The following is a 24,511-nucleotide window of genomic DNA, read 5'->3' on the forward strand; positions in this document are numbered from 1 at the left end:
GTGGCCAGATGATTAATCCTCCTGCTTCAAGGCATTTTCAGCCACAGCCGTGGCTGAGCTGGCTTCCCTCTCCCAGGCTGCAGCCACCCTTGCAGGCAGAAAGGGGAATTATTCTCCCGTCACTCAACAGGAGCTGCTCCCGAGGCCTCAGTGCCCATGTCCACAGAACAAAGACAAAACGGCCTCACGTTCCCTGCCAATACATTCTCCTTCCTCCACTCAGTGCAGTCAGTGTAAAGAAAGCTCCCATTGACAAGATAACAAGAAGGAAGAAGTACCAGTCTGAAACACATCTCTGGTGGGAGCACTTCAAAAGGCAGCCAGCTTCCAGAAGGCAAGAACTATTCTCCACCACATCAATCATCTACAGAGATGCGAGAAACTGGTTGACAATGAGAAATTAGATAATAAAAGCTCTGATTTAACTCATTAAGGTTTGCAATATGGCTCCAGGTATGTGTTGGCTGACTGTGTGATGAATTTTATTTATGCTTGTGTTTCGACCACCTTTGGAGAGCACTGCTACAGGGCACACAGCAACAGAAGAAGAAATTGAAGGTAATTTTGTTCTGCAGCTCAAGAGATGTGAGCTGTTTCCACTGTCACAGTAGGCAAGGAACGCTCCACCTCCCTCACAACTGAACCTCAGCCTCTGTGACTGCACCCCTACAGCAGGATCTTGGCCCAGGTCCTTCCCAGCACAGTAAATCTCTGCAGGTCACTCCGTGTTAGTGGTGCGATCTGCATTTCTGTCATCGAGGTCTGAAGTAGGCATGGGTGACATTTTATTTTGTCCCAGGTGTCTTCTCTCTCCTCTAAATCTATATAGTTTCTCCCCCTCCAGCTTTTTCGATGAAGAACAGGTATGCTTCTGTGAAGTTTCCAATTTTCCTCGTTTGCACTGAGAGGGGAAAATGCTGTGAGGTACTCCTGGAGAAAAACCCTCAATCAAACATTTCCCCATTTCCAGCAGTTGTAGGAATGACAAGCAACAAGCCTGTACAACCTCTGTTACACAGGGAGGTAAGCCAAATGACCTTTACAGGCTACCTCTAGCAGCTTTGACATATGCAGCTATATGGTATTTGTAGTTTAGACCAGCTGTGAGACGAAGCCTGTCTTTATAGCCTATCATGTATATTTAAAAATCGATGGCCTCCATCTTGGCCAAATTCTGCCTGCAGCCAGAAGAGAGATCCCACAGAGCAATGAAGAAACCCTTGCTCGAATGTCAAGGTATGGACGCACCAGTAGACAGAGAAGATCCTCAGGAAACATGAAGTGGGTTTTCCTGGGATGTTTTATCCTCCTGAGTTTTGCCTCTTCTGCCAAAACCTGGAGAGAAACCTTTACGTTGGTTCCCCCTCACTTGTAAGCAGTGGAGCTGCACGACTGTTGCGGTTCAGCCCAGCGGCTGCTAAGCCATGGGGCCGCGGGCTCATCCTCCCCTCAGTGCAGTGGAGAGGAGAAAAATGCAACAAAAGGTCAGAGGGTGAAATGTGAACAGGGAGGGATCACCCACCGACTATGGCCCTGGGCAAAACAGACTCGGCTTGAGGACAAATCAATTTAATTTATTAAGAGCTACTTGAGAGGATAATAAGAAACAAAGCCAGATCTTAAAAACAACACCTCCGCCCCATTTCTTCCTTTCTTCCCAGGTCTTCCTCTTCCCCCAGCAGCACAGGGAAACAGGGAATGGGGGGATGCAGGTCAGTTCATCACACGCTGTTTCTGATGCTCCCTTCTCAAAGCAGGAGGACTCCTTACACTCTTTTCCCTGCTCCAATGCATCCCCTCCTCACAGGACAGTCCACGGACTTCTCCAACGTGAGTCCTTCCCGCAGGATGCAATCCTGACCCATCAGATTGCTCCGGTGCGGGATTTTCCCACAGAGTCACAGGTTCTTAGGGAGCTGCCACTCACTCCAGCGTGGGTCTTTCCATGGAGTTCAGATGCGTCTCTCCTTCACTGTGAGTCTCATTCCCTACAACCCCCCTCAGGCTCAGGCATCTCCGCTCCAGGGTGGGCTTCTCCCCGGGCTGTGGTGGGTCTGTGCCCCACCGACTCTGCCACGGCTGCGGGGGCCGGGGTCCCTCACCGCGGGCTGAGGATGATCCCCACTCCGGCACCTCCTCCCGCCCCGACCCGCTGTCCGTGTGGCCGCTTCTCTCGGATCTCAGCCCTCTCCGGATCACTCGGCCCAGCGCACCCCGGCACGGGGTGCTCCCGCGCTCTCCCAGTGGTGCCCTCGCGGCCATCTCCAGCCAGTGGCGCCGGCCTGGCACGGGCAGCCCCCCTGGGGCGGTGGGCAGCCCCCACCTGCCCCTTCTCTTCCCTGCAGGGCCGGACCATGTTTCATGTTTAAGCCTCTTTGTCCCCGTCTTAACTAGGGCGTTGGCAGAGGCGCTGATGGCTCGGCCCGGGCCTGAGGGGATCGGGGTCCCACCTGGCCAGAGACCGGTCCGACCACTTTGGGAGCCCGGGAAGTTACAGGGGGTGAATCCCCTCTCCTGCTACCAAAACCCTTTCACATAAACCCAGCACAGTGATCCTGTTTTGTAATGGGACTGATGGAGAGACCAAGGGAGAAGCAAGAGAGAGCAATGCTTGTGCCGGCATGTCTCCAGACCCACTTTGCTCACCCTGCAGCATCCTCGGGAGGATGTCCGTGCAGGAAGAGCTGCCCCTCACGGGTCTGCTAATGTTCTGGCTTCTAGCCTCCAAGGGTTTAAACTCAGCCAGATAGTCCCAGGTTTATTACAAGCTCGTTGTACCAGTCTATCTCAGCCTCTCTTTTTCACATAGTGGCTTCACACCACCCTATTGCGTTAATGACACACTATTCTTTCTGCATTAGAAGTCATTAGTGCAGTGGTGTCAGAGAGATAACTGCTGCCAAATCAAGGCCTCTGCTCACAATAACTGGTGCAAAGAGAACACGGTTTTACTTCATGTTAAATGACCCAAATGCAAGCCTTAAGCTACCCGTGTTCAGATGCCTTAGCAGGGCTCACCAGTTCTCTAATTAGTACATGTGACTAAGCTCAAAAAGAAATAAATGAATAAAACTCATGCCACGAATCAAAGAGTGCTGTACCCCAGCAAGGACTGGAGGGCAGGCACTATGCCCCGCTCCCCATGGTTGCTGGTGGAGATCAGCATGACACTGAGCTCTGGGTCCAAAGCTGGCACGTGGCTTTGCAACTCCCACCTGCTTCTTTGCAGGATTTTCCATCGCATAACTGGGGTGCTAGAAGCAAATCCCTACTTGCAAAGAGCTGTTGTAGAAGTTGCCTGACTTGATACATACTTTTTCAACATACCAGCTTTCACAGAGAAATTGAGATGCTGAAGTGTTGTTGCTTCACCTTCTGCCACAGTTGCTGTTAGCAGGGATTTTCAATACACTTGGCCTGAAATCCATCCCCTGCCTAAGCTTCCACAGCTAATGAAGGAAAGTTTGGTTCAAAATGAAACTTGAATTTTCTGTGAAGCAATAAACAAAAAAACCCCCACACAACCCCAAACTTCAATTAATGTCTTCAGACTTCCAAACTAATTTATTCAGTTGCGACTCTCCTGAAAGGTAAAGCTTTCTTCCCTAATTAAATAATATTCACACAGATCAGTACATTTCCCCTCATGTCCAGCAAAGGAATTTTAAACCTCTGCTGTAGCTGGGAGGGAAGGGACTAACACAGTACTAAATATGAGTCTTCATGTTACCTTTTTTTCTTTCCCCAGCTCACATGCATGTGCCCATCCACCCAGAGTGTGACTACCTTGGCATCAAAATGCTGACCAATAGCAGGAAAATTCAGATCAATTTAGTTGTCCCTTTCCCATCCACAATGATTTTTCTTGGCAAGGCCAGAAGAATTCTCTTTTCCTCATTTCTTTTACCTTTGCTGCCTGGTGCCAAGCCAGGGCTCTCCCTGCAAGCACGCGGAAGCTGAAACTTGGGCAATCAGCTCAATGCATTTGAAGACATGGTTGTCAAACTCATTCTGTAGCAAGGGTCAAACAGCTTTTTTCCAACTAGCTGTTGCAAACTAGAGCAGCCCAACCTTGCTCTAAGCTTTGATGGAACTCGGGGCCGCTGAACGTGACCCTGAGCAGGTCGCAGCTCTGGAAATGCTCACCAGCAACTGAGAAGAAACATTCATATAAATCATTGTGATTTTGGCCCTTTGTTCATTTTTCCTTCCACCCCTCCTTTTCCAATTTTCATCATGCATTCACCTATCTTTTACCTTATCCCATCACATTCCCATATACCCACTTCCCTGATCCGTTTTTCACCTACTTTGATTGCTGAGGCATAGGTACATGTAACCCTTAGATATAAGGGCACCTTGAGGTATATGTATCCCTTTTAGAGATGGCTACAGCTGCTCCGTGAGTAAGTCCATCTACTCACACCAAGAGGAAAGGGCAGTGGTGCGAATCAGCTTTGTAGCTGAGCTGTGCAACAGCTGAAGGCGGCAGAAGTGCTGTGTCGGTGAAGCAGAGCAGTGGCTGAGCAGTGCCACACTCCCTTTGATGTATAGGATCAAGTGCCTGGTTTTTAAGCCCTGAGAGTCTGACTGTGTTTTCCCGAAGGTCTCTGGTTTATACCATGTGCGTGGCTAAATGTCCAAGTAGGCTGCTGTGGCTCTCCCTTCTCACTGGGCTGTGCTCTGCTCTCCTCTTCTCCACTTCACACCTGAGACCCCAACAAGATATCACTGTGCCTATAGCCTGGCCGTGAGATCACAGTGATTGGGGGTGGAAATCAGGGCCTCTCGTGCCCCACCTGCACTGCTTGGCTGCCCATTGCGAGCCAGCCCCGTGCTCACGCCCACGGAGGCGATAGATATCTTTTCTCTCAGGTTTCCTTCCAGCGCTGCCAAGCCTCTCGCCCTGTGTCACAGCCAGCAGCTAACAGCTTCCCAGCACCTCCACTAAAAACGCACTACTTTAGCGGCGTAGTTAGCTCTCCAGGTTGAGTCTTTTACTGACTCCCCACAAATCACTGAAAGGACAAACTGCTGTTTTGGTTCATTAGCAAGTGCTTTGTAGAAATCTGTTTGTATATTTGCAAGAGACCAACATGCTCATTCATACTAGGTCTGGGAAGACCTGGATTTAAGCCTCCCATCTTCCCTTCCAGCTCTGCAGGATTGACAGTAGAGAGCCATTCTGACCCCAAAGCACAGCAAATTCTCCCCTGGCACACCAAGGGTCAGACAGGGTACTCTAGATGCTAGTCAACATTTTTCTTAAAACCCCAAACCTTGGAGCTCTGGGATTCAACAAGAAATTTTTCACCTAAAACCCAATGCGTGAAGAACCCCCTGAGGCTTTAGCTCTTGGCACAGCAGAGGAAAACATCACTAGAAAGGCTCAGGCAAATAAAATGAACCTCAATGGCATTGGCATCGGCACCACTTTCAGATCTTGTAACATTTTAAGCAGCCGAACCACTGGGGAAGCTGTTCGTGACAACATCGCAGATGCGACTCATGGGTTCTGCGCATAGACCTAGAAGAAAGTGGGAGCAATTGTCAGGCAAAAGAGGCATACCAGGAGACAAGGATGCAGGAAAAGGAGCTCTAGCCTTTTGCTTGCACTTTTCAAAGTTGCTGCCTTCAGGACGTAGAAGCCCTCTGGCACTTTACATTTACAAATTACAACAGGCACCACCTCCTTTGGCACCCAAGGCTGAACTAAAGCCTTCCTTAAGGGTTTGAAGTTGCTGAGGAAGAGGAATTTTGGAAAACTTCAGGCTGGTTCTGCAGTTCTACTCTGCCAGATATGAATCCATCCAAGCTTTCCCTCATCATGGCTTTACTACATTAATACCCAGAAGCAGCTATGGGATAAAAGCTGCTGCTGCAGTCCACAAAGCTTGCTGGCTCAGCTGGCACAGAATGCAACAGCGAAATGTCTGAATGCAAGGCAGGCACTTTACAGGGAAATCAAACTGCCCGCCTGGCTTGGAGAGGGCAGGGGAAAGGATCAGAAGACAGGGGCTATGGATGTGGCAAAGGAGCAGGGAGGGGAACTAGCTGTTTTAGTGGCTAGAGCAAGCTTGTGGGAAAACAATCTAAGATAACTTTGCAGGGTTGTGGAGCAAAGTGGAACATCAGCATGGTGCTCCCCAGAGATACCAGGAGGCCTCTGGCTGGCAAGCACAGGGGCAGGAGCTTTGTCTTGTGCACTGGGACAGAAGAGCACAAAGACTGTTCCTCTTCCTCAGGTCAGGTACTTACAACCCTCTCCAATTTCCCCTACGTTTTCAGGATACTCTCTCCTTGTGTAGGTGTCTGCAATGGTCTGTGCCCAGCTGCATGGAAGAGCAGAGCAATCTCCCTTTCAGTGTCAGAGCTCTGGGTTCCCATTACCTGCTCTGGGAGAGGAAGGACACCACACAGAAATAAGGAGCCGGTGGTCCAAGGGAATATTTCTAGCTCTTCTTTTCACACGTGTTTCCCAGGTGAAGTTTAACAAGCACAGCCCCTAGCCCACCGCTGCCTTCAGATCTGTTCATTAGAACCTTTCCGAGGGCTTTCCAAGACTGCCTGTTCTCAGGGGGCTGAGATGCGGTGTTTTAATTGTATATAATTAAAAACTGCTCCCTTATCTAGATTTCAAAGTTTACTGTTGGGGCTTCAGTACCAATGCTCTCTTCCCCTCTAATTAGCTTCCTTAATCTGTGCAGCCTTGCTTCTTCCCCCATGGGGACAGGGCTCTCCTGCAGGGAAGCTTGGATTGCATCTAATTATTAGCAAAGGAGACAGACGGCAGGCAAGCATTGGCCCTGTCCCAGATATCCGTTGTGAGCAAAACGCCCAGATTGGATGGCCACAGGGAAGCTCTGAAGGTTGCATGTGTGTGCACGCATTTGGTCTTTCTGCTCCATCTGTAGGTTGCTTTGCATGTTACCCCATCACACGTTTGTGGCAAGACCATGCAGGACAGAGGCCACCTGACTGAAGCGCAACTCACATGATGAATGCTTTTGCCTGGCTAACACATAACAACGGGAGAGGAAGAGTTCCCAAAACCTCATCTGACCCAACCCTGTCCTAAAAGAAACAATATACCTGATATCTTCAGTAAATTTTTGAACAGTGTCTCTAAGCTGTCCTCTGCTGTTGACAGAGGTCACCCATTCCCCCGAGCTACTCCTATGTGGACCCATCACTAGGGGGAAGTTTTCCCTCCTGTCTAATCTGAATTGCCTCTGTTGCTTCCTCAAGAACCTGCAGACACAGAGACTTATTGCCCTTTACATAGCTCAATGCTTAGACCTTATCTATGCCTGTGTCTTTATAAATTAAACAGCCCCAGCTCTCACAGTGTCTCACCTTGGGTCACATTTCTCAGACCAACACTCATTTTCTGTGCTTTCCGCTGGACTCTTCCCAACCTCATCTGAAGTCGAGTGCTCGGAGTCTGACGCAGCTGGGCAGAGAGAGCATAAGGATGGCTGCACTCCTTGTGATTATCTTCAGGATGACGTTTGCCTCATTCATTGCAAGAGCATGACATCACGAGCTCAGATTCGTCTGCCGGGTCACAACAGCACTCCCTGACTTGTTCCTCTCCCACGTGAATCTGTGCTTATTACTATTCTTGCACAAGCACTTTGCAGTGTCTTGCTTCTGCTCAGGCTATCTCTCAGCCCATCTCTGTAAATCCCCATCCTACCTTTGATAATGCTTCCAGCCTCTCCACTCTTTCTATCTGCAAGTTTAAACACCAAACTTCTCTTTTTCACACCCAACAAGCTCCAACTCAGGAAAACGACCTGCCGAACACCTTTTCACCTCCACCCAGTCCCAGTTTCTCTTTGAAGACAGGTTTGACCCCATCACCCCAGTGCCCCATTTAGCCAGTGTTTCCTTACAATGGTACTGAACAAGGAAACATTAAAAGCCTTTCTCAAGCTGAGTGATACAACCACCACTGCTTCTCCCTTACCCAAAAGGCTGGCATAAAAGGAAATGAGGTTGGCTTGATAAGATTTGTTCTTGACAAATATATGCTGGCTGTTATTCATCTCCTTGTTATCTCTGAGGTACTTACAAATAACGTGTTGATTTATTCTAGGCTCTTTCAGGTACAGAAGCAGACCTAATCTGGCTGAGCTGCTTTTGAAGGCAGCTGCTGGGCTTGCCTGCAGATCTCACCTATTGCCCAGGAAACCTTCCAGTGGGACTGCCAGCAGCTCTAAGAGCCCCTCAGGCGTTGCCCTAACAACATGAGGCTAGATTTCAGTATGCTAATGGGGTCTGAGGATAAGATAGGTTACATTGTCTCTGTCCTACACCTGCAGGCCTCATGAACACAGACTTCCATAGAGGGACCTGCTTCTTGGTGCAATCTGTTGTTCAGTTCCCTTCCCCTTCTCCCTCTGCACTGCTACGGCATGGACAGGACATCTCCTTCCCCTCTAATTCTCATCCACTTCATGCTCAGCCTGACTCTGACCCAACACTCCCACACTGCTCTGTCACAACCCTCCCTACTAAACTGACCCATTTTCAGGTTTTTCTATGGTTCTGTCTGAGTTCTGGGTCACTAGCTCATGAGTCAGGTAAATCTCCTGTCACACTTCCCTCTCCTTCCCCTGTGATAGGATCATTTGTGCATTAATACTGACTTCATTTATATTATTTTTTCCCTATGTAGAAGTGATATCTTATCCCCCCTAGGCCCCATCACATATCCAGTCACTAAGGAGGAACATGAATTTCAATAACCAAACAGGAAGTGGGAAAGCAAATCTACTGAGCTAAGCAAATACAAAGCCCTGTGAAGACTGTGGTGCCAGGGAAAACCTGCTCCCCACTGGCCCGAGCCAAACCAACAGGTTTCATCTCAGATCCAGCCTCTTGTTCTCAATGAAACCAGAGCGTCTCTCTGCCCTGCTCATCACAGCGCTATTTATTCCAGACGCCCTCACATGCTGCAACAGGGCTGAGTATCCATGCAAGAGCTGTGCAGTGTTAGGACAGCGGAGCCTGGGATGCAGAACGGCATTGCTGAGAGGGAAAGGAGGGCTACGGCCACGGACGCACAGCTCCTGGGAGCACAACGTCCACAGTCTCCAGCCAGGTATGTTCTTGCCTGTATCTAAAGGCATGCCGGGATAAGTCGTCTGTGGGAACGGCAGCCAGAGGAGCGCTCAGGCTGCACGGGTAAGGTCTTGGGTCAGAGGGCGGCAGAGCCAAGGCCACGTGAGTGGCGCAGAGACACGAGGGCAAGTGCTGGGGAGATGGGGCAGGTAGGGGAAACTTTCGCCTGCACAGGCTCAGGAGCTGAGCCATTAGCATTGCAAAGCTGAGAGGCTGCCTGGGCAGTCTGAGGGGCTGAGGAGCGCTTTAGCAGATCTATAAATTTCTACTTCAAATTGTTTGCAAAGGCCCAACATACAGGTATTTGATTCTGCCCCTCTCCTCTGCTCTCGTGAGACCCCACCGGGAGTACTGCGTTCAGCTCTGGGGTCCCTCAACATAAAAAGGACATGGAGCTGTCCTCCTGCTCCCTCCAGAGAAGGGCCACAAAGATGATCCGAGGGCTGGAGCACCTCTCCTATGCAGACAGGCTGAGAGAGTTGGGGCTGTTCAGCCTGGAGAAGAGAAGGCTCCGGGGTGATCTTATAGCAGCCTTCCAGTACTTAAAAGGGGGCCTACAAGAAAGCTGGAGAGGGTTTTTTTTTCCAAGGGCGTGTAGCAATAGGACAAGGGGCAATGGCTTTAAACTGAAAGAGGGTAGATTCAGATTAGATCTAAGGAAGAAATTTTTTACAAGGAGGATGGTAAAACTCTGGAACAGGTTGCCCCCAGAAGTTGTGGATGCCTCATCCCTGGAGGTGTTCAAGGCCAGGCTAGATGAGGCTTTGAGCAACCTGGTGTAGTGGAAGGTGTTCCTACCTGTGGCGGGGGGGTGGAACTACACAATCTTTAAGGTCGCTTCCACTCAAAACATTCTATGATTCTATTTTCTTATCCTGGAAGCAAGCAAGAGAGTTTGGAAAACAACTAGAAGCAAATCAATCCATTTTTTTTTGTTTTGTTCTGGCCCAGCAAGAAACTTTGTGTCCTTCCTACGTCCCAGGCAGCAAGACAACAGCTTTGTCACCTGGTGATGGTGCATCTGGCCCATGGGACAAGGCTCTCCTCGGGGTGTACTGGGCCTGTGGTTGACTTAGAGCCGCATTGCATGACCTCAAAATAGCGTAGTGTGTGATTACTGCACACCACGTTGTAACAGCAGCAAACAGCCAGAGGAATCACTCAAGTACTCCAAAGAGCAAAGAAGCTTCCTGACAACAAAGACATAAAATTTAAACCACCTCGAGAAAAAAATGAAAGGTGGTATTTCTGCACTGGACTCCACTCAGCCCATCCCATCCCTGTCCTCAGCCATCTGGGAGCATCCCCACTCAGAGAACTTTCCCCTGGAAAGGACTTTGCTCTGATGGGGCAGGCGTGGTGCCATCAGCTCTCTCTCTCTCTCTCCTTCTAGCAGCCAGTTCACGGGGATCCAGTCTGCGCCCCGTTCTTCGTTATTACTTTGTTTCTCGCTGCCAGACACATTTTATTGTTACTTTGATTGTGTAGGAAGGAGTCCAGACACTATGGAAATGAAACCATATAGGGACTGGACGGAGGAGGCACATGCTGGTCACCCTCTTACTTGCACAGCAGTGGGAATATTTTCTCTCTTACGCTAAGATATTTTTAAAACAGAGAATGTCATTATTATTTGTTGTCACCCAGAATCCAGCATTGCCATTCTTGGAAACCAGTGCAATGCCTCCAATGTCAGTGTCAGAAACATCATTAGTTGAGTTTTTGATATCTCCCAAGATGTCCTCAAGCTGAATAGCATTTATGACTTGGAGAGGGCTGACCTTAACTCCAACCATGCCCGAGACTGAAAAGCAGAGAAAATACGCACTAGTACCAGTGCAGCGAGGCCATACACCCGGCCATCACAAACACTGTGGCTGTGAAAGACTAAATTTTAATCAAAGATCTTAATCTGAGAGTACTGTAGAAATAGAGGTGGTTCAGCAAGGCCAGACTGTGAAGGTTAAGCTATCATAGTTATCCTGCGGTGCTGGAGAACAGAGGAAGGAGCAGAGACAAGAGGTAGCATATGTGTCTCTCCCCTTGCTCAGCAGCAATGTGCATGTCCTTGTTACTAAAGATGCAATTTTGTCCCTGGTGTGAGCAAAGCCAGTAGAGACACATATAACGGCTAGAATGCATGGAGCTCCACCTGGCAAGTGATGACAATAGAACCGAGTGCCTGTGGGCCAGGGTGAAAGGAAGGGTAGGAGGCTTTACAGTGGGAGTGTGCTACAGACTACCCAATCAGGAGGACCAAGTGGATGAGGCCCTACATAGACAGATAGGAGTTGCTGCTTGTTCACAAGCCCTGGTCCTCATGGGGGATTTTAACCACCTTGATATCAGTTGGAAAAACAACACGGTGGGGAACAAGCAATCCAGGGGATTCCTGGAATGCATTAACGATAACTTCCTTATCCAAGTGATAGAGGAACCAACGAGGAGAGGTGCCATGTTAGACCTCGTTTTTGTCAATAGGGAAGGGCTGGTAGGTAATGTTGAACTTGTGGGCAGCCTTGGCTGCAGTGACCATGAGATAGTGGAGTTTGAGATCCTAAGGGCAGCTAAGAGGGGGAAGCTCAGCAAGCTTGAAACCCTCGATTTCAGAAAAGCTGACTTTTGCCGCTTCAGGAACCTCCTTGGTTGTGTGCCATGGGATAAAGCCCTGGAGGGACTGGGAGCCCAAGATTGCTGGTTGACTTTCAAGGATCATCTCCTCCAAGTTCAAAGGCACTGCATCCCTAAAAAGAAGAAATCAGGCAAAAACACCAGGAGACCTATATGGATAAACAAAGAACTCCTGGCTAAAATCAAATACAGAAGGGGAATACACAAAGCATGGAAACAGGGACTGGTAATCTGGGATGATTACAAGGAAGTTGCTCGTGTACTCAGAGACCAGGTTAGAAAAGCTAAGGCCCTGACAGAGTCAAATCTGGCCAACGATATTAGAAATAACAGAAAAGGATTTTATAGGTATGTGAGAGAAAAAAGGAAAACGAGAGAGAATGTGGGGCCTCTCCGGAAGGATATGGGTGACCTGGTTACTGAGGACATGGAGAAGGCTGAAACATTCAACAACTTTTTTGCCTCAGTCTTCACTGGCAACCACTCGAACCACACCACCCAAATCACAGATGATGTTGGCTGGGTCTGGGAGAGTGAAGAACCACCCAGGGTAGGAGTAGATCAGGTCCTAGAGAACCTGAAGTTGCACAAGTCCATGGGACCTGATGAGATACATCCACGGGTCCTGAAGGAACTGGCAGCTGAAGTTGCTAGGCCACTAGCCATCATATTTGAGAGGTCCTGGCAGTCTGGTGAGGTTCCTACAGATTGGAAAAGGGCAAACATAACCCCTGTCTTTAAAAAAGGGACCAAGGACAACCTGGGAAACTACAGACCAGTCAGCCTTACCTCTGTGCCAGGTAAAATCATGGAACAGATTCTCCTGGTAGCTGTACTAAGGCACATAAAAAATAACCAAGTGGTTGGTGACAGCCAACATGGCTTCACTAGGGGCAAGTCGTGCCTGACTAATTTAGTGGCCTTCTACGACAAAGCTACAGTGCTGGATGACGTGGGTAAAGCAACAGATGTAATTTTCCTGGACTTGTGCAAGGCGTTTGACACTGTCCCACATGACATCCTTGTCTCTAAAATGGAGAGACACAGATTTGACAGATGGACCACTCAGTGGATAAAGAACTGGCTGGATGGTTGCACTCAAAGAGTTGTGGTCAATGGTGCGATGCCTACATGGAGACCAGTGTCAAGTGGTGTTCCTCAGGGGTCTGTTCTGGGTCCAGTGCTGTTCAACATCCTTGTCAGCGACATGGATGATGGCATTGAGTGCACCCTCAGTAAGTTTGCTGATGACACCAAGTTGTGTGGTGCCGTGGATTCACTTGAGGGAAGAGATGCCATCCAGAGGGAGCTTGATAGGCTTGAGAAATGGGCCAGTGCTAACTGGGTGAGCTTCAACAAGTCAAAATGCAAGGTCCTTCACCTGGGTCGGGCCAATCCTAGGCACAAATACAAACTGGGCACAGAGTGGGTTGAGAGTAGCCCTGAAGAGAAGGATTTGGGGGTGTTTATAGATGAGAAGCTCAACATGAGCCAGCAGTGCGCTCATGCGGCCCAGAAGGCCAACGGCATCCTGGGATGTATCAAGAGAAGTGTGGTCAGCAGGTCAAGAGAGGTGATTCTCCCCCTCTACTCTGCTCTTGTGAGATCCCACCTCGAATACTGCATCCAGTTCTGGTGTCCTCACCATAAGAGAGACATAGATTTGTTGGAGCGTGTTCAGAGGAGGGCCACAAAGATGATCCAAGGGCTGAAGCACCTCTGCTATGAGGACAGGTTGCGGGAGCAGGGATTGTTCAGCCTTGAAAAGAGAAGACTTTGGGGGGACCTAATAGCTGCCTTCCAATACCTGAAGGGAACCTACAGGAGGGCTGGGGAGGGACTTTTTACAAGAGTGTCCACTGATAGGACAAGGGGAAATGGGTTTAAGTTGAAGGAGAACAGATTTAGATTAGATCTTAGGAAGAAATTCTTTAGTACGAGGGTGGTAAGACTTTGGAATGAATTGCCTGGAGAAGCTGTGGATGCCCCCTCTCTGGAGATGTTCAAGGCCAGGTTGGATGGAGCCTTGAGTAGCCTGGTCTAGTTGAGAGGCATCCCTGCCCATGACAGGGAGGTTGGATTAGATGATCTCTAAGGTCCCTTCCAGCCTATGCCATTCTATGATTCTATGATTCTATGATATAAGGCAGACCCAGACATGGACGACTGTGCATCACCCCTGGTAGGCCTGCCTGCCGAGGGGAGAGTGACGTCGCATCCCCTCACCGGCAGAGAGCTCCATCCGCCCGCAGCATGTGAGGTGATGCCTCTGGGCTCAGCCTCTCCCCCAGGGAGGGTCTGTTTCTGACTCAGCCAGTTGTCTGCCAGGTCCAGCTTCTCCTCTCTGTTTGGCTTTGGATGACAGCAGATGTTTCTCTGCCCATCTGCACAGATGCCGGCTGCGGTCAGCTGTCTGCTTTTTTGTTCTGTCGCTCTCGTTCTAAGCCCGCAGATGCAGCCCTGCTGCTCAAAGAAAAACTGCCGAGTGCCATCCACCGAGGTCAAACCTGGGGCAAAGCATCAGAGGAAAGAAGCCTATTCCCAAGGCAGATGCACAACTTGAACTCAGCATTTGCATCGGGGTCCTGTATATCAACCATTTGCCTCTTCGTGCTCGAGGATTTTGCCACAGTAAAGGACCTCATGCGCACAGGAGGGAGAGGGATGGATCCCTGCCCTGTTGACAAGACCCGCATATCACAGCTGGTGCTAATGCTGCTGCAAGCACCACTCCAGGGAAAGAAGAGAGTCTACAAAGGTGAACGGGGCTTCTCCTGTCCTCCACTCTCGTCTACCCAGCAAGAAGCTGCAGAGCAGTGCTTCACTCCAAGATAACTCTTTTCCATGTCAACAAGCTTCGCTAGGGTTGCTGCTTTAATTTCTTAAAACAAGCCTAGACCCTGTGTTTCATAAATTACTACAATGTATTTAATAGGTATCCTTTTCATAAAGGAGCACAGCAGATGTGTACACAGGCTCTGATGAAGCTAATAACTGCCTCTCAATGGCTTTCACAGAGTTATTACATATTTAAGATCCAAGCTCCCTTAATCAACCACAGAGATGCAGCTGGCAGCAGTAAATTGCCAACAACAGCTCATTACAAATAAGGAAACATTAGTTTTTCAAGGACAAAAACCATGTCAGCTCTTCAGCAAGAGCTAACCACTCTTGTCCTCACCCTTCTCCCCCCATTCCCCTCAGTGATGTGCTGGCACAACTTGCTTCATCCAGTAACACAACCTCGCTGTCTAATCTCCTCCACAGGGGATATCATCAAATCAAGTTCCTAGATTTCATGACTTATTTGGGCAAATGGCGCAGACTGTGTCCCATCCTCACCCTCCCCAAGCAAGCTACGGGCAGGACTTGTCCCACAACACCAGGATGACATGCCACAGGAGCACACCCGCTGGCCTTACTCCATGGAGGAAAGGATGAAATCAGGCCATATGACACTTAGAGACACAGTTGTGAGCATGTGCTTTGCAGGCTTGAGACCTGACGTGGCACTTGGGAATGATTTTTTCGGTACGCACCACATCTGTGTCACTCGGTGCCCAGTCTGTGTGCACAGGACAACAGCAAGCGCTTGCGGGCACTTGGGTGCAGGAGAAAGGAGGAGGTCTGTGAACACCACGTGGCCTCACTTCCTTGCTGTCTCCTAACAGAAGCGTAAGAGTTGTCCACACAACTGAGACAAGAGCACTGCAGTTTAAGAGAGATGCACATGGCTGGGAGATATTCAGATTAAAACTTTAGGGGTGTTTAGGAAAGACTAAACATTATGTGAAGAAAGCAGAGAAAAAGAAAAGACAGCCCACCCTATTACAGCTGTATCTGCCCCCCTGAAGAGGGAACAATTAGCTTTTGGCCTTCAGGACCCAAAGCAATGACACATTTCAGCCCCAAGGAACTTCTCCTCCCCAAAACTCCCCTGGAAATGGAAACAGGCGCCCAGGCCGTGCATGCTACACACATGCGCAGCTCCCTGCTGTGGGCCATGGCCAGGGCTGGCCACCTCCCATAAGGTGGACCCAGGGCACTGGGTGCTCCTGCCAAGGACCCAAGACCTAGATCCTGGTGACCATATCTGAACTGCCTGCAATTCCCACCGGGCCAGGCAAGACTGCCAGTGGCGAGGGGAAAACATGCTCTAAAACCCAAGCTGCGTGCTGGAAGCAGGCCGAATAAGAGTTTAATCTTTGTTTGATCTGTTTTGATATCTCACGCTGTGCCTCCAGACATTAACCCTGTGCAAGCCAGGGCTTGCAAGGGAGGGGGTGCACACTGATCCATGCAAAAAAAGTCCGATGGACACAGACAGAGAGAGAGAACGTGTTCAACAATGAAAAGTGAAATGGAGAATGTTTGTTTTCTTCACCTTTAGCCTGGTTTACAGCTTGCTCTCTGCCACATCTGCTCTCTGCTCTTTGGCTGTGTCCTACTGCAATACTGGAGGTTTCATTTTTTTTCCTCTGAAGCTGGAGGCCACGGATGCAAAAATGAGCTAGAGAAGTCCCAGAGTTGAGTCAGGATTTTATTTTTGCTGTTTCTTTAGAAATAACTCACCCAGCTTCTTTTGGAAAATAAAAGGGGAACTTAAAAAAGCAGTACCACTTGGTTCCCCCCCTGCCACAATCTATATTTATTGACATTGACATCTTCAAAGGGCTCTTGGGAGGGAGGTTCTGTGTTCTCTGGGGACGCTTTCTCTAAAAAAATCAGAAGATTTAGCTGATGTTTGTGTCACTGTTAGCATTTGACTCCCAGATTTATGCTTCCAGAGAAATGCCAAAGCTGGCTTGGACAAGTCAAATGCAATGAGTCAAGAGTGTCACTTCCTAAACCTGCAGCAGACACCTTTTATAAAAACAGCTAAACTATGCACTAGGAACAGCAAGATCTATTGACATAAGATTCTCCATGCATTTACAGGTGTAACTGCATAGGTGAAATACCAGTTTAATCAGTTATCCATATAATTGTGTGTACCATCTTCCTCACTGACTTATTAATGCAGTTAAAACTTTTCTTTTGCGGGGTATAAGTGCAGAGATCTGGAATGCAGATTGTAATAGATCTCTAGTTGCAATATTATCTCTAGAAAAACTACTACTTTTGAACATGAAAGAACATACAGTTTACATACTGCTTTGCAGTTACATCTACAAGAAGTGCCCCTCCTGATGTTTCCAGACAGCAAGGAGAAGAGATCCCATCAGCTAGGGGAAGGACTGCTTCCTCCTCTAAGATAGGAAGCTGGACTGCTTTTGAACTACTTGGCATTTGATCAGGAGATAAAAATACACTGGCTGGATGAACCAGTGACTCTTCTGTGATCACAATAGCTGTGGTAGACAAGTGGGCAGGAAGAGCCTGCAACTACACATCTTCTCCATGTTCTCATAAAGAAAGCTTTCATCGTTAATTGAGATGCAAGACAAGGCTGGAGATACCTTTTTGATGATGGCCCCAAAGGGAAGGCTCTCTCTTACACTTTAAATTATAGCACCCTGTCCTACATCGATGCCTCAGAGCCCCAGGTACTCGTGCAACGTCACTGAGACTGATCTTGCTGAGACCCAACTCAGATATCTTCAGCTTTCCCACACAGCTTGGAACAATCTGCCGTGCAAACTCAGCTACCCCCTTGAAAAACACATTTAAATGCTTTTTCTTTCACTTGCTAATGTGCACCCATTGAACACACAAGCTATGCTTCAGGAGCAAGGAGCAGAAAAGCATCACTCCTGAAGGCTACCAGGCAGGGCTGGGATAAAATGTTCCACAGGAGGACCAACATCTTCTCCATTATACACCTTTTTTGGTAGCGTCAGAATGAGATCTTTGTTTAAATGCACAGGAGTGGCACAGCTTCAACAGTTAACAGCTATTTTATGTGCTCTGGGAAAGGGGACATCAACAGATTGCAAAACGGGAAAGTCTCTCGGGGCGCTGCAAACAAACAACATGTTACGTAACTGAGCCTTTTGGGAACCCGAGGAAGGTCTCCAGAAGATCAGGGCCCTCTCAGTGCTTTCTAATTTTACAAGGACTTACCAGCAAGCCAGCTCTCTAATAATAGAGGCTTGTACACAGTTTTCTTTCATCCTCGTGTTCTCCTGCACTGCCTTACCTTTGTTGTTAGTGCCCCAGAAAAAACACATCTTACTCGATTTCATCAAGCTGATTGATACAGCCTAGAATGGCAGAGCTGAAGAGGCACTAAAGACATTTAGAAAGGGCAGTAAAGCCGCCTCTCGTCCACCAGAGCATGGGAAAATCTGAAGTTTTAGAACTTTATTGAATCAAATGTGCTGGGGAAATGCACCGTTTTACATAGCTGTGATTTAGCTGAAGCACAGCAGTAGCAAGCAATGACATGGCAAATAGGCTTTAGCTCTATGATCCACATATCGTGCTAGCACATCTTTATTCCCGTTAGAGCGAAATTATGCCAAGGGAGGATGCCTGTAAGCAGCACCTCAGCTTCAGGACCACACCGCCTTTGTGCTGCAGGGCTGTCTTAAACTTGTGCCCAGGCAAACACAGACCTGCAAGATATCTTCTGCAAGTCAGATTGTACCATCCAACACCTGAATATGGACTGTAGCAGCTAAGTTTTAGACGAATACCTACTGCCTTTCAGATTGCAATTTGTACAATCAGTTTCATTCTTCTCCCAGAAAAATAAGGTATGTGCATGTCCTCTCCCACCTGAGTGGAGCAAGCCCCTTGGCCAACACGTGGCCCTGCAGTCACCACCTCCTCCCACTCCATTCCCCAAGCCCTCACTTGTACCAGGCTGCAACCTCCTAAAGTGGTGCTTCCCATGTACCGTCCCTCCCTGTGATTCCAAGGAGAGAGAGCTTAAAGGCAATAGAGATATGATGGCAATGCCCTGGCATCTGCACAGAAAAAACACACTTGGGTTTCTAAGAAAGCTGTTTTCTGTCCATTTCTGGGTTGCTGTGCACATGCTGACAGCCAGTAAGAAAGGGAAGGGGAAGGCTTGCAGCCGTGGGGAGGGCACATCAGCACACCCCGGCAGCAGCTCTGACAGGATGTGGGTCAGCCCGTTTCCAGCACACCCCTCAGTTACTGAGCTGTTGGCAAAAGTCAGTAGTGAACAGCTCGGGGGAGGAAAGCCCACGAGCAGGGGCAGCAGGCACAGCAATGCTCAGGAGAAGGCACTGCTGTCCCTCCGCAAGACCCCACATCGCAGACTGAGCACCAACAGGCAGCGCAGACACAGGTGACGCTACCTGTCTTTGATGAAGGACAGCACAGAGATCCTGGCCAGAGTGATGGATCCAAGACAAGGGGGAAGCCCAAGCCCCTGTGAGCGCAGTGTTCGGCCTGCCATGTAAACATGTCACGTCCCAGGGGAACTGGGATCAAACGTCAATGTCTTCCTACCAGTGGCCTGTTTTTGCTAGTGCTGAGTGACCCGGTTAAAAAGTAAAGAGCCTTCAGGGGATATCCTTATAGCCCAGTTCATTGCATCTCTGCAGACAACTCCCTGCTTCTTCCAAAATCTAAAAAAAAAAATCAAATAATTGCATTCCTCTCTACTACAGTTATCATTGAGGAGCCAGGAACAATGGCATGTCGTGTGCTCTCCACCCTTGCATGAGCAACATGCATGGTCTGGCCTCCAGATTGCAGGAGCTGTGAAGTTCTTGCTCAGTTTTTCCTGAGAAGTCCAAACCCCAACTGGTCTAATACCCTGCCTAAGAACAACAAATCACTCTTTTCTTTCCCCCTACTCCAAGAAGTTTTACAGTTCCCCCATTTGCTTCATTCTCCCTGCGCGCACGGAGCAGATACAAGTAATAGAACACAAGGCCCACCCTTGGCACTCATCATGGATCTGTCTCAGCTCCTAAGAGATTGGTTGTATGACATGCAACACCCAAGCCAACATTTAGCTCTCCCTTGACACAGCAGCGCCCTTTATCAGTGACTGCTCAAAGTTCTACACAGTGCTTTTGTGCTACAGAGTCTACTGTTGGCAGGAACTGATCTACAGACATAGACGTGGACTGCGGGAAGAGCCTGAGGCTGGAACAACGCAACTCCCAACCCTTGTTCCTCCCAGAGCCCCAACTGGGCAAACGAAAGTCTTTATGAAACACCCAAGGATAGATGTTTTCTACCATGATTTACTGGCCTAATTTATATTTCCACATAATGTAATAAACAAGGACTACAGCACTAAAATATTTTCCACCATCTACCTCGCAACACTCAGGAGTAGCCTCCAACAGCTTACACCCTCTTTTTTATTTGCAAGCAGCCAAATGTAGTTGCAGTTGCATCCTAATCATGAGGCTTCTCTGCATGACAATACCTTTTCATGACATGCATTGGACAAAGACCCAGGCCTGCAGCCTTTAGAAGAGGAGGAGGTGAAGTGACCTTCACCAAAGCCCTGAATAGGGCATCAGTGGAACAGGCTGTGGCCCAGTCCCAGATGATGTGACCCTCGACAGGCAAGGGGAAGTAGGTACCAAAATTCATACGCTCAATTTAGGCCCTTCACAAGACAGGTCCTTGTGACCAGGGGTAACAGCCAGCTTGGGTTTGTTCTCCGCTCCACTGTAGAGCCGAGGTTATGAAAATCTGCTCAGTGGATGGATAGAGTGTGGGAGGCTGGGCTCACAAATCAGTGCTACCTCCCTGCTGCTGGGAGGGTGGAGTGCCCCTGAGCAGGCATCACTCTCCGGTCTGTTAGCAAGGCAGGAACACAGCACTTCAGGCTCCTCAAAGCACATAAGGCCATTCATGGCTTACTGCAACATGTTGCCACCCAAACCCCTCCAGTGCAGCTCTGGGAGCCATGTGCGTTTAATTTCAGGAGAATCAGAGACTGTAAGTAACAAATAAAACCTTCACTTACACTATCTCATCGTTCTGGAACTCCAGCTCCCCACAGGTGTCTTCAAAGTCCTCTCCTCCACCTTTTGCTGAGCCTTCAATGGTTTTGTAGGGCACAATAACATTTCCTCGTGCACCAGAGGTTCGCAACACTTTCACTTCCATGGTCCCCACACTTTCACTGACATGTGTTACTGGCTCCTCAAAGGTGAAGATGCCAGCGTGGTCATCATCAAAGATGGTGACGGTGGCAGTAGATGGTGATCCCAGGCAGGCAAGAGTTGAGACACAACTGGCGTCAAGAATGCCCTCATCTGAGGCCTCAGTGCTCACGCGGACGTTGCTGAGATGAACCAGGAAGTTCTCATCCTCCTCAAATATGTCATCGTCGATTATGCCAACACGGATTTCCTTCTGGGTCTCTCCAGGCTTGAAGACCACTGTCCCTTCAGTGAACTCATAGTCAGAGCCGGCATTGGCTGTCCCATCCTCTGTCCGGAAGTCAACGTACACCGTGTTGGTCAAGTCGCCTCCCCGGCGAATGATGGTCAAGGCAACAGTGCCACAGTTCTCCAGACATTGGTAGGTACCCTGCTCAAAGTAGAGCTTGCTGATGGGATCATTCTCAGCCACCTCACTGTTGACCTCGTGCATGCTGACAGCTTTGCGGGCCTGGTCTGCAGCATGTCTCTTTAAGATATTGCCAGCTCCTGTCATGAGCCGAGTGGCCTGAATGCGGTAAAAGGCCCTGCTCTTCTGCTGCTGGCTCAGGACCTGGTAGTTGGCCAACTCTATAAGCTGTTCAATTTCCTTGTCAGGGTGCTTTTGTTTAAGCTCCTTCAAGATCCGGGCCATTTCCCTCCTGGCTTCCTCATCATCCTGGTCTTTCTCATCCACCTCCAACACCAGTGTCCCATCCAAAAAGTTCTCGACGTGAGAATTAGCAACTTTTCCATCCATCTCGATATCAGCTTTGGATGAGGGCCGGTCACCCTCATGCTCAATGATCATGCCCCTCTGCTTGCCAGCTCGGTACTTCTTGTAGACGTACTTGTAAAATAAAAGCCTCCTGTCAGCTATCCAGGCAAACACAACACAGATGGGGAAGAAGAAGAAGGTGAGCAAGCCTTCCCAAACCTCCACAATCCCAGGAGAAGACACGGACAAAATAATATAAAGCCAAGTGTAGGCAAAGATGCTCCAGGCCGCTGTAACAAAAAACACTCTCAAGTGCTTGATCTTCCGTATCTCTCCATCTGGAACAACGTAAACACAGATCGCAATGATGACAAACATATTAAATGCAGCACTCCCCACGATTGTGCTTGGCCCCAAGTCCCCTGCCGTGAAGCCATGGCCACACACTTCAATAACAGACAGAAGGATCTCAGGGGCAGATGAGCCCAAGGCCATCAGTGTGAGGTTGGAAACAGTCTCGTTCCAGATCCTCACTGTGGTTTTGCTGGTCTCGCCATTGGGCTTCTTGATGGTTATTTCCCGCTCTTGGGATGTAATGACTTCGATGGAGGACATGAAGCGGTCAGCTATGATAGATACTCCCAGGAACATGTACACCATTGCTACAAAATACACTGTTGCCCGAGCGATTTTGTCACCAAATGAGGGATCTTGGGGTTCCCATATTGGTAAAATCACACCCTTTTTGCAGATGTATGAGCCAGTGCACTCCTCGGTGTCATTCACAGGCAATTCACTGGGGCTCTCTGCATGTATGCTGTCTGCATGGAAGAGCAACACCAGCACAACGCTTAGGAGTTGGAAGCTCACTGGGAAGGTGGGTGGGTGAGTTGCTCGCGACATGGCTGCTTCCACCAAACAGGTCCCAGACGTCCTCAACCTGCAGAGACAAAAGGAAAGAAGCATTAAGTGAGGCTGACCAGAGATAACAGATTTTCCTCTCCATCCTGTTTATTTCCCGTCTTTCCCAAACATGTAATTAAGTTACCCTGTTACTCAAGAAGACCCATCTATTGAGCCATTTGTGTTATGATTACTGCAGTTTTCCATGTACAAATCATCTCGTTCAGCTATCTGAACAAGGATGCTACCAGTGGGCTAGCACCTACCCCCTTTAGATACTATGATGTTTAATATCACTTTCTTTCTCTTCACTGAAAGACTATTTGTTCAATTGCATTTTCTTGTTCCTCATTTAATCAAAGCCCATCATTCTGCTTCACAGCTGGCAGAAGTGTTTCCCATTTAAAATTACAGTGTGCTTACTCACTGGAGTTCAGGGTAAGAGCAGGAGAGGACAGGGAAATCCACTATTCTCCCATACTTTTTAAAAAATATTTTGATACTTGCCATTTTTATTCACTGTAAACTACGTATTCACAGCCTTTTCTTGCTCACAGTCCTCCCAACCATCTACTCCACACCAGAAATCTGCACGAAGCGAGCTCAAGCCCTGGCAAAACCTTATTCTTAACAGTAACTTGGTCATAAGGTGCACCAGAAGGGCAGTCTTTAATTAATGATTTTGGAGCCATTCCTTCCACAGCGCATCACTTTGCACCTTCCCAAAACTGGAAAGAGCCCCATATGCATCCAAGCCTGGCTCTCTTGGCATGCTTCGAGAGGAAACCTGTCCCTGAGCTCTTTTCCCACTAGGTCAGCTTTGACGGCTTCCCCTTCAAGGGCCTTTCTCACTCCATTTACAACATCAGTCATCAGGCATGACAGCAGTACTTGCCCTCATCCTGCCTCAGGATTTTCCAGCAGTGTGGAGGAGCTGTTAAAGAGGTTTGCAGTTAGTTAACAGTGCATAAACCGACAGAACAGATGCCTTTAAGTACATAGAGATGCTTAGTGCAAAAACCTGAGCATGCTCAGTGTTAGATTCTCAATTTTACTAGCCAATAAAAGCCAGATTCCTAGTTATTAAAGCTATATTTTCTCCTCAAGGACAACCTTTGCCATAATACGCTTCTCCATTCCAAGTTATTTTAATCACACAGTACTTAAAAACATTTCTATGAAGAGCAGAAAATGAGTACGTCAATACCTTTACTTTGCTGGAGAATACAAAAGGCTGAACTGGTTTTGCTTGTGAAAAAAACACATCCCAGAAAGAGGAAAAAAGAAAAGAGCCCAGCCATGGAAGGTTTCAACTTCTAAGAGAAGGATGGCATTCACAGGCCCATATCAGAGATGGGACACAAGCAGGAGATCCAGTCAACCCTCCCGAAGTCCAGCCTCCACAACAGCTGGCAGGTCTCACTCTACCATTTGCCATCTGCCTGGTCTCCAGCAAACACACCACCAGGTCTGACAGCTGCATGTGCTGACAGACACAGACCAACCCATCCACGCTAAAGGCTGTATCCAGTGACAGCATCCCAGCTGTCACCTGGGCCCCCTCATAGCAAGCGCGACCCAAAGAGGATGGCTAAGCACACCTTCCCTCTTCCTCCTAAAGGAGGGCTTATCTCACAGCCCAGCTGGGCACGAGGCTGGCTCTCCACCACACAGCAGGCTACACATGTTGCACGGCTGACTGCAGAGTACAGCCAGGCAGGTGCTCCTGGGGAGAAGCATTTACCCTCCTAACGAGGGACACACCAACGCCTCCTTGAACAAAAGCACCTGGTCACCACCACCCATCTCTTTACCCCCCATGATGCAGAAATCACCCCTCCTCATTAGGGCAGGGGCATATTACGCAGGGACAGGGCTGTGTGCAAGTGAAGAACTGGCTGGAGGTAGCAACGGGTACCATCCTGCACCCACGTTATGGGGTCTACTCCGCAAAGACGCATTGTAATGATGGATCAAAGCCCTCTCCTCCATTCGCTTTTATTTAAAGGATGCTGTAGTAGGATTCTTGGGCTGGAAGAATAATAGT

The 24,511-nt window shown here is 48.7% G+C and overlaps 1 protein-coding gene across 14 annotated transcripts in view; it reads right to left on the bottom strand.

Annotated features, from left to right (window-relative positions):
* Positions 1-22,464, bottom strand: part of SLC8A1 (solute carrier family 8 member A1) — a 117,876-nt gene extending 95,412 nt beyond the window's left edge. For 10 of the 14 annotated variants that reach the window (XM_086630736.1, XM_086630708.1, XM_086630721.1 and 7 more), the window contains exon 1: positions 20,666-22,464. In XM_086630736.1, the coding sequence (XP_086486862.1) occupies positions 20,666-22,464 (1,799 nt within the window). The remainder of the gene's footprint in view (positions 1-20,665) is intronic. The other 4 variants (XM_086630769.1, XM_086630750.1, XM_086630763.1 and 1 more) reach the window with 2 other exon arrangements.
* Between the last annotated feature and the right edge of the window lie 2,047 nt (positions 22,465-24,511).

The sequence above is a fragment of the Tauraco erythrolophus genome, chromosome 2 (genome assembly GCF_009769465.1).
Source record: "Tauraco erythrolophus isolate bTauEry1 chromosome 2, bTauEry1.pri, whole genome shotgun sequence".
Lineage (NCBI taxonomy): Eukaryota > Metazoa > Chordata > Aves > Musophagiformes > Musophagidae > Tauraco > Tauraco erythrolophus.